Below are 15,155 nucleotides of genomic sequence, written 5' to 3' on the forward strand. Positions count from 1 at the left end.
TTTTTTTCAATTAAAAGCAATAAAAAATACAGTATTTGCATGATTAGAAACCCATGCACATGTTTGGAGTGCCAACTTTTCATATAGGCAGGTTCTAGTATATTCAGAGGCAGAGTTCCTGGAACCAATCCCCCACAATAACAAGAGATGACTATACATACACATACATTTACATCTGTGTGTAAGCATACAGATGAGATATATATACATCCGTCTTTTTTGCTCAAACCTATAATGCATACAATTTTTGATGAAAAATATACCTGCTTTCATATTCTGTAAGTTATTTTTAATAGGTTAAATGTATTGTTTTTAGAAAAGAAAGAGCATAATTTGAAAACACTAGGACTATTTGCTACCTTAATAAGTTAACAAACAACTTTTCAAAAAATATCTATCATATTACTCAAAATCAGTGGTTTTGTTTCATATGTTCATATGCATAATACATTCCTAAGGTTATGCTTACTTCCTACATATAAATTGAAATTCTACCCTTCTCCCTCCAATTCAATCAAGGATATTGAAAATCGATCGTGGTATTATTAGGTGGATAACTTCTCAAAGTTATTTAAGTTTATAATTTATTAAATGTATTGTTATTATTAACACATTTTTACTTATATTATGTATAATGAACCACAATAAACAGACTACTTAAATGGAAGTAATGTATTTCAACAGTAAATGTCATATTCTTCTAAGTTAAATTTGGACTCTATGTTACTAATAGTTTAAACAGTATTTGTAGAGGGCTAAAACTTCTTATAAGGTCACATAACAGTTTCTCCTTTTGATGAATTAATTTTAATGCGATTACCATGGTTTTCTAAGTGATATAGGGACTTTAAAGACTATGGTACCGTACTAAGTGAAATTAGCATTTCACTGAGGAGTGGAAGGAAGCTTATCTATGCCATCTTAAAGATTTAAGGGAGTAAGAAGGACAAATTTGGAATTGCTCACATCAGAATTGCCAAAAGCACTCTCATTTAGCACAGTAGTAAATAGGAGAATAAACATTTATCAAATATTCAAGGTATTCTAGTAATAGATTTAAATGCATTGTTTCATTTAACAATTTTGAATCTCAGCAACTTTTGGTGGTATGTATTTACTGTGAAGCTTAAACAGGCTAAGCAACTTAGTAGAGATCACAGAACTAATCCTTAGCTCATGGTAATTCATGAGAAAGTACAAAAGGGAAATTAAACCCAGCAAAGTATTTACCTTTACGCATAAAAGGGGATTTGCTATGATCCATCACTGTAGTTGGTAGATGTGTATAATTTACCAAAGGATTGTCCTTCATCACCTCGAATGAGGTGTGATTGATGATCCTATCCAAGATCTCATCATTCAGGTTCTTCTCTAGAAATCTAATGATCTTCTTGATTTCCTCCTTTGGATTCTATTAGTGGGTAAAACCCAAGACAATAAACAAGTAACTCACACAATGTGAATACTTACAAAACATTTATAATCTGTTTTTCTAAATGTTAACTCTGAATAGTATAGGAAATCCATATTTGTTTGGGTTTATTTTTCTCAATTTTTAAATAAACTAATCATAAAATATTAAAAATCAAGAATATCTGTTTTATTTTCTATATCAGTCCTCTCTGACAGAAGAATGAGATCAGAACTTAAGGTGTGTCAGTGGTTAGAATGAGTAAAAGAGCAGACGTGATGATAGTAGATATAAGCCCAAAAGAAAAGATAGTAGTTGTGCTAGGAAAACACGTAGATGGACAGGCAAATAGAGAACATTTTCTTTTTGGGGTCAAAAATATTTGGAGAATAATTTGGCTAATCCTAAAATATGAATGATGATATTAGTCCAGGGGTCCCCAATCCACTGGCCGCAGACCAGTACCAATCAGTGGCCTGTTAGGAACTGGGCCACACAGGAAGATGTGAGTGGTGTAGGAACAAGCACTACTGCCTGAGCTCCGCCTCCTGTTAGATCAGTGGTGCCATTAGATTCTCACAGGAGAATGAACCTTATTGTGAATTGAGTATGTGAGGGATCTAGGTCGCACACTCCTTATGAGAATCTAATGCCCGATGATCTGATGAAACAGTTTCATCTGGAAACCATCCATCTACAGCCCCCTGCACCCTGTTCATGGAAAAATTGTCTTCCACAAACCCAGTCCCTGGTGCCAAAAAGGCTAGGAACCTCTGTGTTAGTCTATAGACCAGTGGAAGTTAAAGAGACCTGGCTCTGGTCTGAATCTTCCCCTGATCTGTTACTCTTTTATCTCACTTATTAGGAATTTATGTAGATACTTATAAACATGTTGTAAATTACTGGATTTTTTTTTTCAAATTTTATTATTGATGTATATTGTATAATTTTCTTCCATTATTGTTGTTGTATTAAACTTCTCTATAACATTATCTACAAATGATTGTATGGCAGAAGAAAAATATTGTCTGTTAATGCAATGTATGTTGCAAGTTTGAAGGAAACTGAAAATATATGGATATGCTTAAAAAGGTAACCGGGTTAGACTATAAATCAAAATGAGTAAGTTTATTTAAATAAAACATTTTAGCTAAATAAAGACAGAAATGGTCTCAAATATTATGTGGGAAACAGTGTAATGGTTGATTTGGAATTTGAATAACAGCCAAACAGAGAAAATGTATTTCTTAGTCTTATGGAGAAAAGGGACTATTGCCAGAAGCTAAAATTGTTCTTTTTATAAAGCTTTTAAGTGCTGCTCTGCTGTCCAAAACATGAAGAGAGATATTTGTTAGAGAGCTGGAATAATTTTCTCTCTTATGAAGAATTTATAACTTATCCCTGGCTAAACAAGCTCTCAAGAGACATATGACTTTGTTACAGTAGTTTCATAAACCATGCAAGGTTTTGCAGCTGTATGGTGTGAGTAAATTAACATTAATAATCTCAAACCCTGTATAAAGGGACAATGATATGACATAGATCACAGATTCTTTATGGGATGTGGACAACTGTGATGTAGAACGAAAACTTGGGCAGTGAATAAAAACTCAGAGAATTCTTTGTGCTAAGATACAAGAAACCCCTGGGAGTTTCTCAAAACTAACTAAAGCAAGGAATAGTTCACATGGAGTCAAAGTTCTGTGTTATGCAAAGTAGGATTAATGCCATTAAAGTTTTGGATATTACCACTCACTCATTTATTTATTGAAGCAATCAATGATCCATGCAAGTAACCTTGAGCCCCTGTTTATGTGGTAGGCACTGTACTAAGTACTGGGATGTAGTTACAAAGAAGACAAACTTTGTAATTTTCATTGTAGATCTGAAAGTACTCTAATTTGTATGTTCAGGCTTTTATAAGTAAAGGAATTAATTTCAACATGTTTTCCTGTTGTGTGTGTCTCTGTGTGTATTTGGCCAATTTAAGTAGAAGAGTTCCATAATGGTGGCATGAAAATTTGTAGTTGTAATTAATTAATACTACTTCATACTAGATAGATGATTACAAGTTTCTACACTGAGTGAGGTAGTGAGGAAGTAAAGGAGGGAATACTTTGAAAGATACAGTAGATACACTATCTGAACCAACTGAATGTGTGAAATATAGAAAACAGAATAAGAATAACTTTTATTGTTGAGAGAGAATAAAATAGAAAAAAGATTACATGTTGGAGAGAAAGAAAATAAGTTTAATTTTGAGTATGTTAAATTTAATACAAGCATGGGCTAGAAAATCGAGGTAGAAGTAAAAATGGAGGCACAGATAATGGATGATTAGCACATAAATAGCTGTAAAAACAGTAAATGTGAAAGGAGTAACTCAAATATAGCAAACAATTTTTAAAAACAATTTTAAAATATTAATGAGTAGATATCTAGAGGATAACCATAAGCATGTAATATCCTGGTAAATGTAGAAATAACTGCAGAAGAAAGAGTGGTCACTTACAATGCAGTGGCTAAGAGATAACACAGACAAAAATAAATAATTGATTTAACAATTAGAAAGTCATTAATTATAGCAAGATTTGGGTAAAAACACATTGTGAATAGGCAAAGCAATCAGCATTTTGGACTCCATAGACTAAGTTGAAAAGCAAATATCAATCCTTTCACACCATGATGCAGTAGGGAAATTATCCAGAATCCATATCTATCATTTTACCTCTTTCATATCTTCATAGTACAAGAAAAGTATTGGGTGTTCTTCCTTTTTTTTCCACCAGTTTTTAACATGAGTAAACCAGGAACCATAGGCCACTAAAACCAGATAAAAGTCTATTTTCATAAACATTCATCAAATTAAATATTTCTGTCTGAACAGTAAATCAAATTGTGAAAATATTTTGTGGAATTTAGTAACCAAAGGAACTGAGAATATGAGGCCAATTTTAAAAAGTAAAATTAGCTAGTTATGGATATATAAACATCAGATATTTTTTAATGTCAAGTACAAAGAAAGCATTTCAGACAAAAATACTCTGACCTCCAAAAAGTTATGCTTAGTCTCATAAAGAAGAAAACCATTATCTTACAAAGTACTCATATCAACTATTTACCTAAATATTATACATATATAACATATGCATTAACAGATCTAACTAATTGCTTAAGCAAGTTAAATAATGTCTATTGCGAGCAAGGACTGAGAATGGATTTCTAGCAACTGAGAACAGATTATAGAATACTTTCGTATGACAATGATTAATACTAGTTTTATAAATCGAATGTCGTGGTAAAATATTAGATGCATTAGATTTAATTTTTTAGATAATATTTGAACATACTTTTCACTGGGTTGGAAAAATAAATATTTTGAAAGTCAAAACAGTTATTGTTAATAGTATTATTAAAATAAAATAATACTTATCAATTTTGAGATAAAGTCCATGTACCTTTTCCGGTTATGAATTTCTCCAGATATTCTTCCCAGGTACCAGGAAAAGGTTGTAAATTATTCATTAAGTCGAAATGGTAATATGAGACTGAAACATCCTTGGCATTACGAGCCAGATAAATCATCTGCAGTGGGGGGTGGGGGGGTAGGAGAAAAAAATAAAACAAAAGACATTTTATTTAGGAAAAAATTAACCTATAAGCATGTAAAATAGCACAGTACTTTTTCAACTGGAAATCGTGGGCCCGGAAGGCCCTTCTATTAGCAGCTAAAATACAGAATCAATTCAAGTGATTCTCAATACAGCAATGAATTTCTGAGATTAGAAACATTGAGCTATAGAGGTTTTGAAACAAAGATTTCAGTTTCTGGCCACTTGACACGGTGAAACACAAATAGACTACTCTGTCTTCTGGAAGAACTGCGAGGTTCTAGAACACACATTATCAAGAAAATGACACTGTGAGTAGAGAGAATACCAGCAAATTAAAAATAACAAAATAGTGGGGAAAAAAATAAAAGTTTTCACTTTTCATTTCTACCAGTTAAATACCCAGAGAAATATTAGGTGCTGATAAAAATATACAGAAAGGAGAAGAAGGTAAAGATAGTAAAAGACATTAAAATAAATTTGGGGGCATCCAGTACACACTATTTTCTGCTTCGCTACTTCTCTACTCTTCTTTTTGTATGTTTTTGTTTTGTTTTGTTTTGTTTTGTTTTGTTTTGAGACAGAGCCTCACTCTGTCGCCCAGGCTGGAGTGCAGTGATGCGATCTCTCGGCTCATTGTTGCAAACTGCGCCTCGCTGGTTCAGGCCATTCTCCTGCTTCAGCCTCCGGAACTACAGGCGCCTGCCACGACGCCCGGCTAATTTTTTGTATTTTCAGTGGAGACGGGGTTTCACCGTGTTAGCTAGGAAGGTCTCAATGATCTGAGATCGTGATCCGCCCGCCTCGGCCTCCCAAAGTGCTGGGATTACAGGCGTGAGCCACCGCGCCTGGCCTTCTCTATTCTTAATATCATTAAAGCCCTGGAAATTATTCAACATACAATGACACAAGAACTCTAAAGGCATACTGGATAAAGAGCTGAGTAATGCCAATGTGGTGAGTTCCTCCTAGGTGTCCTTTTTATCTCCTGTATACTCTTGGACTGGGCAGCAAAAAGGACTGTGACCTGGAACAAACAAACAAAATCTAGAAAAACCTGCTCTCCCTGGTCAAAGGATTAGGAAAGAGGAAGCCCAACAGAGACATAGTGGAGAATCCCAAACTCTGCTCCACACTCGGGGTCCCTGTAGGTGAACTAACTCACTGCCAGTAGTGGCAATGAAGCACTGGGCCATTCAAACTCCTGTGATACAAATGGGGCTTCATGGGCAGTCCCACCCATTCACAGTGATAACATCAGAGAAGCCCTGTTTCTCCCAGGCCCCAAGGCTTCTCTCCTACTTTCAGATGGTCAACCAACAAGAGCAGGAAGTCCAGGAAAGTACCTTATACCCCTTTTATGTGGCATCAGCAGGGATGGTATAGTATATCCAGCAGCCCCAGAAATCAAATAAGCAAGAAAAACAAAACTGAGATGAATCAAATGTTAAATTGTCTGACAAAGATTTAAAGGAGCTGTCATAAAAGAGCTTCAACATTCCATTAAAAATTGTCTCGGAGGGTGGACCAAGATGGCTGAATAGAAGGCTCTACCAATCATCCCCCACACCTCAAAAGGAATATCAAATTTACCAACTACTTACACAGAGGAAGTACCTTCATAAGAAACAAAAACCAGGTGAGCACTCACAGTACCTAGTTTTAACTTCATTTCACTAAAACAGCCATCAAAGATGACAGGAAAGACAGTCTTAGAATTGCCATTGCCACGCCTCCCCCAACCCTGAGTAGCAGCTGTGTGGCATGGCGAGAATCTGTGCACTTGGGAGAGGGAGAGCACAGGAATTATGAGACATTGCATTGAACTCAGTGCTGCCCTGTCACAGTGGAAAGCAAAACCAGATTGAACTCAGCTGGCAGCCTTCCATGAAGGAAGCATATAGACCAATCCTATCTAGAGGGAATCACACATCCCAGTGGTAGAAATATGAGTTCCAGCAAGCCTCACCACACAGGCTAAAGTGCTCTGCACCTGTAAATAAACTTGAAAGACAGTCTAGACCACATGCTTCTAGGCATGTTCCAGTGCTGAGATGGCCTCAGAACTAGTGGACTTGAGGGTTACAAGTCGTACTGCGATATACAAGACTAAGGGAATGCTTGTACCACCCTTCCCCAAACTCCAGGCTGCACAGTTGGTGGATTCAAAAGAGATCCCTTCTTTCCACTTGAGCAGAGGAGAGGGAAGAGCAAAGAGGACTTTATCTTACATCTTAGATACCAGCTCAGCCACAGTAGGATAAGGTACCAGTCTGAGTTATGAGGCTCCTATTCACACAAATATATATGCATACAGTGTACCCACAAAAGTTAAAAATTGAAAAAAAAAATTAAAACAAGTGAAAAAATAGAAAAGAAATTTGAGTTATATTTGTAAGTTAAATATGTGGGAAGTATAGATCTGCAATATATAATAACTGAAATAAATAAATAAATCACTAGATGGACCTAATAGTGTAATGGCAATGTTAGAGGACAGAATCAGTGAACATAAAGGCATATCGATAGAATTTACTCAATGTTAACAACACAGAGAAAATAGAATAAAGACAATAACGAGAACCTTCGGAATCTGTGGGACAATAACAAGAGGCCTAACATTTGTATATTTAGAGTTACACATTTATAGGTGGAAGAGTAAGGAACTGAAACAGTATTTGGAGAGTTGGTGACCAAAAACTTCCCATAAGTGTTGAAATAAACAAATCAATATATCTAAGAAGTTGTGTGAACTCCAAAAAGGAAAAAAAAAAAAAAAAGATGTCAAGAAACATTATAAAAATACTTCTAAAAATTAAAGATAAATAAAACTCTTAGAAAAAAGCCAGATATACAGCACATTGCATAATAAAGATCACCAATTCAAATGACAAGCTTCTCATCTAAAACCATGAAGGCCAAAAGGAAATAGCACAATAGTTTTTCAAGTGCAGCAAATAATATATTGTCAATTCCTAATCCTATATCCAGTAAAACTGTTCTCAGTCAAGAAGGGGAAAAAGACATTCTCAGAAAAAGGAAAACTAAGAGAATCAATTGCTAGTAGACCTATCTTATGGAATAGCTAAGGGAAGTTCTCCAAACAGAAAGAAAATGACACTAGAAAGATGAAAACTTTAGAAAGGAAAAAGAAAAAGAGAATGGGTAAAAATAGAAGTAAATATAATAGCTAATCGCTCACCTAATGAATTTCTTAAGTCATATTTTACAGTTGAGGCAAAAGTTACATTATCTGATGCGGTGTTCAGTTTATGTACAGGATCACTCGGGACCACTATGTTGAAAATACGGAGAAAGTAAAGGGGCCTAAATGGAAGTAAGATATCTACACTTCACTTAAAGTGAGAAAATGTTGACACCATTAGACTGTGATGAGTTATGTATATTTATGGCAATACCTAAAGCACTCACTAAGAAAACTATGCAAAAATATATTTAAAAATACTAGAAATAAGTAAAAATTATTTCCAAAATGTTTAGGTATAACAAAGGAAAGAAAGAAAAAGAAAAGAAATGAGATACAGAAAGAACAAACAGATAATGAGGTAGACATAAGTCCTAAAATGCCAATAATGTCTTTATTTATTTATTTATTTATTTATTATTTTTAGCTTTTAGGTCCAGTGGGTACATGTGCAGATTTGTTGCTTATTTATGTGTCACTGGGGTTTTGTGTAGAAATGATTTCGTCACCAAGGTAGTGAGCATATTACCTGAAAGGCAGTTTTTTGACTTGTACCCTCCTACCACCCTTCATCCTTAGTTATGCCCTGGTTTCTATTGCTCTCATCTTTGTGTCCAAGTATACTCAAGGTTTACCTTCCATTTGTAAGTGAGAACATACGGTATTTGGTTTTCTGCTCCTAAATTAATTTGCTTAGGATAATGGCCTCCAGCTGCATCCATGTTGCTGCAGAATACATGATTTCCTTTTCTTTATAGCTGTGTAGTATTCCATGGTGTATACACACCACATTTTCTTATGTGTTCCACCATTAATGGGGATTGTATTAACAAGTTCTCATTCTGCTGTATAGAACTGTGTGAGACTGGGTAATTTATAAAGGAAAAAGGGCTGGGCGCAGTGGCTCAAGCCTGTAATCCCAGCACTTTGGGAGGCCGGGGTGGGTGGATAATGAGTTCAGGAGTTCAAGACCATCCTGGCTAACATGGTAAAACCCCGTCTCTACTAAAAAATACAAAAAATTAGTTGGGCGAGGTGGCGGCCTCCTGTAGTCCCAGCTACTTGGGAGGCTGAGGCAGGAGAATGGGGTAAACCCTGGAGGCGGAGCTTGCAGTGAGCCGAGATCGCGCCACTGCACTCCAGCCTGGGTGACAGAGCGAGACTCCACCTCAAAAAAAAAAAAAAGGGGGGGGAAAGGTTTAATTGACTCACAGTTCTGCATTACTGGAGAAGCCTCAGGAAACTTACAATCATTGTGGAAGCAAAAGAGAAGCAGGCACCTTCTTCACAGGGCGACAGGATGGAGTGAGTCCAAGCAGGGGAAACACAAGACACTTAAAAAACCATCAGGTCTTGTGAGAACTCACTCAGTATCATGAGAACATCATGGAGGAAACTGCCCTCATGATCCAATTACCTCCACATGTTCCCTCCCATGACACATGGGGATTATTACAATTCAACATTAGATTTGGGTAGGAACACAGAGCCAAACCATATCATCATGCCCTGGTCCCTCCCTTATCTCATGTCCTCACATTTTGAAACATAATTATGCTTTTCCAATAGTCCCCCAAAGTCTTAATCCAGCATTAACCTAAAAGTCCAAGTCCAAAGTCTCATCTGAAATAAGGCAAGTCTCTTCTGCCTATGAACATGTAAAATTGAAAGTCAGTTATTACTTACTAGATACAATGGGGGTACAGGCATTGAGTATAGACACCCATTCCAAATGGGAGAAAATGGTCGAAACAAAAGGGGTTAGAGGCTCCATTCGAGACGAAATCCAGTGGGGCAGTCATTAAACCTTAAAGTTCCAAAATGACCTCCTTTTACTCCATTTCTCACATCCAGATTACACTGATGTAAGAGATAGGCTCCCACAACCTTGGTCAGCTCCACCCCTATGGCTTTGCAAGGTACAGCCCCTCTCCTGGCTGTTTTCACAGCTGGTGTTAAGTGTGTACAGCTTTTCCAAGTGCACAGTACAACTCTCAGTGGATCCACTGTTCCGGGGTCTGGGGGATGGTGGCCCTCTTTTCACAGCTCCACTAGGTGATGCCCGAGTAGGGACTCTGTATGGGGGCTCCAATCCCACATTTCCCTTCTGCACTGCCCTACCAGAGGTTCTCCATGAGAGCTCCACCCGTGAAGCACACCTCTGCCTGGACATCAAGGTATTTCCACATATGCTTTGAAATCTAGGCAGAGGTTCCCAAACCTCAGTTCTTGACTTCTGTGCATCCACAAGCTCAACATCATGTAGAAGCTGCCAAAGCTTGGGGCTTGCACCCTCAGAACCCATGGCCCAAGCTATACACTGACCCCTTTTAGCCACAGTTGGAAGGTCTGGGACACAGGTCACCAAGTCCCTAGGCAGCACATAGCAGGGAGGCCCTGAGTCTGGCCTGTGAAATCATTTTTTCTTCCTAGGCCTCTGGGCCTATGATTGGAGGGGCTGCTGCAAAGGTCTCTGACATGCCTTGGAGACCTTTACCACATTGTCTAGGTGATTAGCATTTGGCTTCTTTTTACTTATGCAAATTTCTGCAGCCAGCTGGCTTGAATTTCTCCCCAGAAAATGGGTTTTTCTTTTCTACTGCACCGTCAGACTGCAAACTTTTCCAAACTTTTATGCGGTGATTTCTGTTGAATGCTTTGCCACTTCGAAATTTCAAAGTTCCACTGATCTCTAGGGCAGAGGAAAAATGTTGCCAGTCTCTTTGATAAAGCATAGCAAGAGTAACCTTTACTCCAGTTCCCAACAAGTTCCTCATCTCCATCTGAGACCACTTCAGCTTGGACTTCATTGTACATATCCCTATCAGCATTTTGGTCAAAACCATTCAGTAATTTTCTAGGAAGTTCCAAACTTTTCCACATCTTCCAGTGTTCTGAGCCCTCCAAGTCTATAGGAAATTCCAAACTTTCCCACATTTTCCTATCATCTTCTGAACCCTTCTAACTGTTCCAACCTCAGCCCATTACCCAGTTCCAAATGACTTCCAGATTTTCTGGTATGTTTAATAGTGGTGCCCCACTACCTCAGTACCAATTTACTGTATTAGTTCATTCTCACACTGCTATAAAGAACAGCCTGAGACTGGATAATTTATGAAGGAAAGAAGTTTAGTTGACTCACAGTTTCCCATTGCTTGTGACGCCCCAGGAAACTTACGATCATGGTGGAAGGCAAAGGAGAAGCAGGTACCTTCTTTATAGGGTGGCAGGACAGAGGGAGTTTTAGCAAGGGAAATGTCAGACACTTAAAAACTATCAGGTCTTGCGAGAACTCATTCATTATCATGATAACAGCATAGGGAAACCAACCCAATGATTCAATTACCTCCACCTGGTCCTGCCCTTGACACATGAGGATTATTACAATTCAAGGTGAGATTTGGGTAGAGACACAGAACCAATCCATATCAGGCATCTAGGTTATTCCTTTGCTGTTGTGAATAGTGCTATGATGAACATACAAGTACAGGTGCTTCTTGGTAGAACAATTTATATTCCTTCGGGTAACTATTCAGTAATGGGATTGCTGGGATTCATGGTAATTCTGTTTTAATTGTCCTATTTTGAAAAGTGCTGTTCATGTCTTTTGCCAGTTTTTAATAGAGTTTTTTTCTGCTCATTGATTTAAGTTCCTTTTAATTCTGTATATTAGATCTTTGTCAGATGTATAGTTCAAAAATATTTTCTCTCATTTTCTATGCAGAAACAATTTAATTTAATTAGGTCCCACTTCGACGTTTTGGTTTTTGTTGCAATTGCTTTTAGAGATTTAATCATGAAACCTTTTTCAAAGCCTATGTCCAGAATGGTATTTTCTAAATTTTCTTCTGGGTTTTTATAGTTTTGGGTAATACATTCAAGTCTTTAATCAATCTTCAGTTAATTTTTTTGTATACGGTAATAAGGGCTCCAGTTTCAATTTTCTTCATACTACTAGTCATTTATCACAGCATCATTGATTGAATAGAGTTATTTCTTCATTGCTTATTATTGTCAACTTTGTTGAAGATCAGCAGGTTGTAGGTAGGTGTGCATCTTTATTTCCAGGCTCTCTAACCTGTTCCATTGGTATATGTGTCTGTTTTTGTACCAGTACCATGCTGTTTTGGTTACTGCAGCCTTGTGGTAGAAAGGTGGATATTGTGATCCTGCTGGCTTTGTTCTTTTTGCTTATGGTTTCCTTAGCTATTTGGGTTCTTTTTTGATTCCATATGAATTTTAAAATAGTTTTTTCCTAAATATGTGAAGAATGTAATTAATAGTTTGATAGGAATAACATTGAATCTGTAAATTCCTTTGGGCAGTATGGTCATCTTAGCAATATTCATTCCTCCTATATATGGGCATGAAATGTTATTCCATTAATTTTTTTCATCTCTGGTTTGTTTTAGCCATGTTTTGTAATTCTCATTGTAGAGATCTTTTACCTCGTTGATTAGCTATATTCCTAGTATTTTATTCTTTTTGAGACTACTGTGAATGAGATTATATTTTGATTTGGCTCTCAGCTTGGACATCACTGGTGTATACAAATGCTACTGATTTTTATACACTGATTTTTTATCCTGAAAGTTTGCTGAAGTTAATAGTTTTAGGGCAGAAACTGTGGAGTTTCCTAGCTAAAGAATCATATTGACTATGAAGAGAAATAATGTGACTTCCTCTCTCTATTTGCATGCCTTTTATTTCTTTCTTTTGTCTGATTGCTTCAGCTAGATCTTCCTGTACTATATTGAGAAGGAGTGGTGAAAGTGGGCATCCTTGTTTTGTTCCAGTTCTCACGGGGAATGCTTTTTAGCTTTTTCCTGTTCAGAATGTTGGTTTGTCATAGACTGCTCTCATTATTTTGTATTATTTTGAGGTGTGGTCCTTCAATAACTAGTTTACTGAAGGTTTTTAATATGAAAGGATGTTAAATTTTATCAAAACCCTTTTTTTAAATTTATTGAAGTGATTTTGTGGTTTTTGTTTTTAGTACTTGCTGTGTGAATCACACCTATTAATTCACATGTATTGCATCAACTTTGCATTCTGGGAATAAAGACTACTCGATCATGATGGATTAGATCTTTGATGTGCTCCTGGATTCAGTTTGCTAGTATTTTGTTGAGGATTTTACCATCTATGTCGATGAGGAATATTGGCATGAAGTTTTCTTTTTTGTTGTGTCTCTTCCAGGTTTTGGTATGAGAATGATTATGTCCTCATACAATGAGTTGTGAGGAGTCCTTCTTCCTTGACGTTTTGAAATAATTTTAGTAGGATTGGTATTAACTCTTTTTTGTACATCTGATAGAATTCAGCCATGAATCTGTCTGGCCCAGGGCTTTGATAGATTGGTAGGTTTGTTATTACTAATTCATTTTCAGGACTGGCTATTGGTCTGTTCATGATTTAAATTTATGGGGGTTTCAATCCTAGTGTTATGAGATCCTTGGGGTTTTGCTTTACCAGCCGGAAACCTCTGTGGCCAGTGATGCCTTTGTTCAAGGTTTTCTCCGGCCCTCTGAACTCATTCTGACCACTCAGCCTTGCAGGTTGCGCTTGGCTTATGCTACCAGCCTGGATCTCATGCCTGCCGAGGGTGAGCCAGGTGTGAAGCAGCAATGGGTTTGTAAGCAAGCCTGTAGTCTGGCCATTGTGTAAAGCCTAGCACACCAGCTGCGATGGGGTGGGCAGCTCCAGGCACCAGCATGGCCCCAGCCTCATGTCCCCAGCTCTCTACAAGGTTGCAGCTGGACCAAGCACACCATAAACAACTTCCACAGCTGATACCAGGGAACACAGTGGCACCCAGAAGCTTGGAGACACCAGGAAACACAGGGCCCTAAAGAGGGTGTCACAGCCCTGGCTCAGGGTGCTCCTAGGTCTGGGCTCCTTGAAGGGCCACAGCTCTTCTCTCTTTCTTCTGTCTTTCTTGTCACACACAAGGTGGTGAGCAAGGTGTCTGTTTCAGGACTGTTTGTGTTCCAGCTCTTTCAGCCCTGTCATTTGGTGGGTCTCAAGTTCTTGTCTTGCATCTAGGAAGAATGAGGTATGCAGACAAATGGAGGTGAGCAAGATGACGAGGAGCTTTCTTGAGCATGGTAGTCAGGGGTTTCCTGATGAGTGTTCAGCTCTCAGCAGAGAGCAGACCCTGGGGTGAGTAGCTTCTCTCTGTAGCTGTTCCTCCCATTGTCTCTTCTGATCTGAATCTAGGATGTTTTATGGGCCTCAGATGGGAAGAAGTGCAGGCCCAGTGGTCCATGGGCAGCCATGGGTGGGCCCAGAAAAAGCACCACAAGTTCCCACTGCGGTCCACAGGACCAGCAGTCCAGCTCCCAGGCTTCAGGCCCTCCCCAGCTTGAAGGTGGGGCTTCAGCTGGGACACACCCCCTTCTGCCCAGGAGCCTGTCTACCGCCTGCCACCCTTCATAGCACCAAGGCTGTCACTGCCAAGGGTTGCCTGGAGGCCAGCTTCGACCTGCCCTCAACAGCCCCTCGGCTTCCCTCCTGTGTCCTGGGTGCCCAAAGTCCAGAGGGGACCGAGGTGGCAGGGGGCTGGTGTGTCAGAGCTGCCCCAAGTGTGCACACATCCAACTGGGCTATGACAGCACCCGGGCTTGGTGTCAACCACTCTCCGATACTGGAGTGTGTTCCGGGAGTGGGTAGAGGCCAGACCGTGGGAGCAGACACCCCTGAGCCTATGGGAACAAGGTGGGGGCCTTCCTTGGCCTCCGATATTGCAGAAATGCCTCAGTCAACAGCTGCGCATGGGTGGCTGCAGATGCTCCCAGGAAGGCAGTACTCCTGCCTGCTCCTGGCCCCCAAAAACACAGGGAGCCCTGGGTCCACCACAATTACTTGGGCTGCTGCAACTGTGCCCAGGAGGATGGGACTCCTGCCTGCTCCCTGCTCCCACTGGCTT

General features: G+C 38.7%; 1 protein-coding gene across 2 annotated transcripts in view; it reads right to left on the reverse strand.

The window, feature by feature from the left end:
• Positions 1-15,155, reverse strand: part of SULT1B1 (sulfotransferase family 1B member 1) — a 37,286-nt gene that overhangs the window by 4,698 nt on the left and 17,433 nt on the right. For both annotated transcript variants that reach the window (XM_003898816.4, XM_021938571.2), the window contains 3 exons: positions 4,870-4,996; positions 4,140-4,234; positions 1,231-1,411 (listed from right to left, as the gene is read on the reverse strand). In XM_003898816.4, coding sequence (XP_003898865.1) covers positions 1,231-1,411; positions 4,140-4,234; positions 4,870-4,996 — 403 coding nt within the window. The remainder of the gene's footprint in view (positions 1-1,230; positions 1,412-4,139; positions 4,235-4,869; positions 4,997-15,155) is intronic.

The sequence above is a fragment of the Papio anubis genome, chromosome 3, assembly GCF_008728515.1.
Source record: "Papio anubis isolate 15944 chromosome 3, Panubis1.0, whole genome shotgun sequence".
Lineage (NCBI taxonomy): Eukaryota > Metazoa > Chordata > Mammalia > Primates > Cercopithecidae > Papio > Papio anubis.